At 52.1% G+C, this 2608-nt stretch overlaps 1 protein-coding gene across 1 annotated transcript in view; it reads right to left on the bottom strand.

Annotated features, from left to right (window-relative positions):
- Window positions 1–840: 840 nt before the first annotated feature.
- Window positions 841–2608, bottom strand: part of POSPLADRAFT_1158854 (hypothetical protein) — a gene marked incomplete at both ends in the record, with an annotated part of 8159 nt that continues 6391 nt past the window's right edge. The window contains 2 exons of the mRNA XM_024487372.1: window positions 841–871; window positions 1493–1872. Of these exons, the coding sequence (XP_024333610.1) occupies window positions 841–871; window positions 1493–1872 (411 nt within the window). The remainder of the gene's footprint in view (window positions 872–1492; window positions 1873–2608) is intronic.

Below are 2608 nucleotides of genomic sequence, written 5' to 3'. Positions count from 1 at the left end.
TTCGTCGATCCATTCATCGAGACGAATTCCTCTCTTTCGGAGACATCGGGTATAGTTTGGCCGGTCGAGGTAGGGCAGCTCCTTCCTCGAAGTCAATACCATGGTCGTATGGTTTGCGCTCCGGCATCTGCTCCGATTTCTTTTGTGAGAATACGTCCCCGAACTCATGTAGATATTCAGGGATGAGAGACTTCCACTTGGTGGTGTCCGCATCCTCCTCCTCAACATCCTTGTTCAGAATGCTTGCGACAAATTCTGCCATTTGTAGGTCCTCCGGATCGTCTGTCGAGATCCAGTTGATGTATGGATTTTCAGTACACTCCTCTCCTAAGGCGTCCAGCGGAGTGACTAAGGGTTCCTCCCTTGGTAACTGAAGCTCGTCGGTTTCTTCATCAGTCACACGATTAGTTTTACAAGCTTTGGGGGCACAGCTCTCAGGGCACCTGGTGTACCTCCACTCCCCTTTGGCCCAGTCGATCTCAGGATTGTGTGTTCTAAGATAGGTCATGCCAAGGATCATGTCCTTTCTTCCCAAATCTGCGACTAGCAGTGGGTGTGTCAACTTATGTAATCCTATTTCAACGTAGGCTCTAACGGACTTATTTATTTGACCGCTTTTATTGGAGGTCCCATCTGCGTTATAAACGTTGTACGGGGTTGCCAGCTTATGCGTTACCAGGCTGTTACTTTCAACAACTGACCGATTGATGAACGATGTTGTGGCCCCTGAGTCTACCAAAGCTTCGACCTGCACTTTCTTTCCGTATACCCACAGTGTCACAGGCAGAGTGAATGAATTCTTGTTGCGAGAGATATTTACAAGACTGCTGTGTACACTATCTACATTGATTCCGACGGTGGGTGCCGATTCCTTAAGTACATGTTCACAGGTAGTCACATGTACTTCTTCCAAAAATCCGAGGTAGCTGCGGTGGGTTCTGTTTTTGCAGACAGCTAGGGTTCATCCTTCCCAGCCAGAGTCGATTCCTCGATGTTCGCAATCTCCTTGATTCTCGCAGTGTTGGTGCTCACAGCTTTCGTGGACGGGGGCGTGTCGTCCTCGCTATCCGTAAGCTCGACTTGAATAACCCGCGTTTTCTTAGCCTTCTTGGCCGCGGGGTTACCGCTTCCCCCTTGCATCTTCCTAGCGCCATCCCCTTGGGTATTCGGCCGCTTGTCCGCATTTTTGGCCAACTTGTAGCAATCATCTGTGTTATGAGTTTTCGACTTGCAGATGATGCAATACTTCTTTGCCTCTGTCGAGGCGGCCTCAGCGTCCTTTGCCTTGCCTTTGCCTTTACCCTTCGATTTCGACTTTTCAGCCGAATCGATGTCCATGGGAACAGCGCCGCCGTTATCCGAGCCACTGTTTTTGAATACTGAGCCTCGTGCCTTCTCCGGGTTGACAATCTTGTTGATGTTGAGCAAGATGTCGAGGAACAATGTCCAATCCTTTGGCAAGGTGGACTCGTCCTTTCCGGCCAACACCAACCGCATGTCACGAGGTATAACCTCCCGAAGTTTGTCAATGAGGAGACTATCGTCATACTCTGTGAGACGTCCGAGGGTGCGGAACCTCTCAGCATACTTCACGAAGTCCTTCGAGGCCAGATCCTTATTGATGAACAGCACCGTGATCTCCTTCTTTGCACCCTCCTTGTCGTCGCGTTGCCCGTATATCTGGGCTAGTTCCGCCACAAATGCCTTCCAGGTGCCCAGATCCTTTCCTTCCCGCATTTTCACATAGTAGCTCTTCATGTACTGATGAGCTGGTCCTTGCAGCTTCGAGAGGGCCGTGACGATTCGCTGTTTGTCAGTGGCCACTCCCTCATGCTCGCACCACAGTACGATTGTCACGACTTGGTACGGCGCCTAGCCGTTTTTTAATTTTTCCTTTTCGCGGGCTCGAACCCGCGACCTCTGTACTACCTGCCTGATATGGACACGTCGTTATCTACTGTACGATTAGATTAGATAGGACGGCAGTGCACGGCACAGCTCGGGCCCCGCTGACGCAGCCGCTCTGACTCACCGGCCCCCGGGGCCGCGTCGGCATGCTGCGCACAGACCAGCTGCACACGGACCAACGCGCACAGCCTGCCCTTATCTCCCCATGTATATAAGCCGGCCTCTGCTGCCCTAGGGACCTCAGTTTCGACCTCTTGTCCCTAGGTCAGTAAGCCCCAGTTGTATCCTTTACTTACCTTCACTAACTAATACATTTCTTGTCCCTAGCCTTAGGTTTGAGCCTCGCTCACCATCGCTTCGGTGAGAATCAGTCGGACGCCCCCAGCCTTCAGGTATTCCCCAGTCGCTTGACCTCAAGTCGCGACATTAGGTCGAAACTCCCCAAGCTGCCGGCGTCCTCTCGGGACTCCCCACATTCACTTTCCTTTCCCACAGGTCGGGTGGTGCGCACCCCTACGATACCCTACGGTACATACGATACGTAGGTAGTCTTACATACATCGCCACCCCTAGAGGAACGAACTCTTCAACACCTGCACTTCAGTGGGCGGTGTTTGTCCTCACGGACGCGTGGACTAGGTTCCTGCTGCATAATAATCAAAAGCAGTACTGGGCCCCACGTGAACTGCGAACCTCAGGG

The sequence above is a fragment of the Postia placenta genome (genome assembly GCF_002117355.1).
Source record: "Postia placenta MAD-698-R-SB12 unplaced genomic scaffold POSPLAscaffold_21, whole genome shotgun sequence".
Classification (NCBI taxonomy): Eukaryota; Fungi; Basidiomycota; class Agaricomycetes; order Polyporales; family Adustoporiaceae; genus Rhodonia; species Rhodonia placenta.
This window is presented reverse-complemented; position numbering and strand designations above follow the sequence as displayed.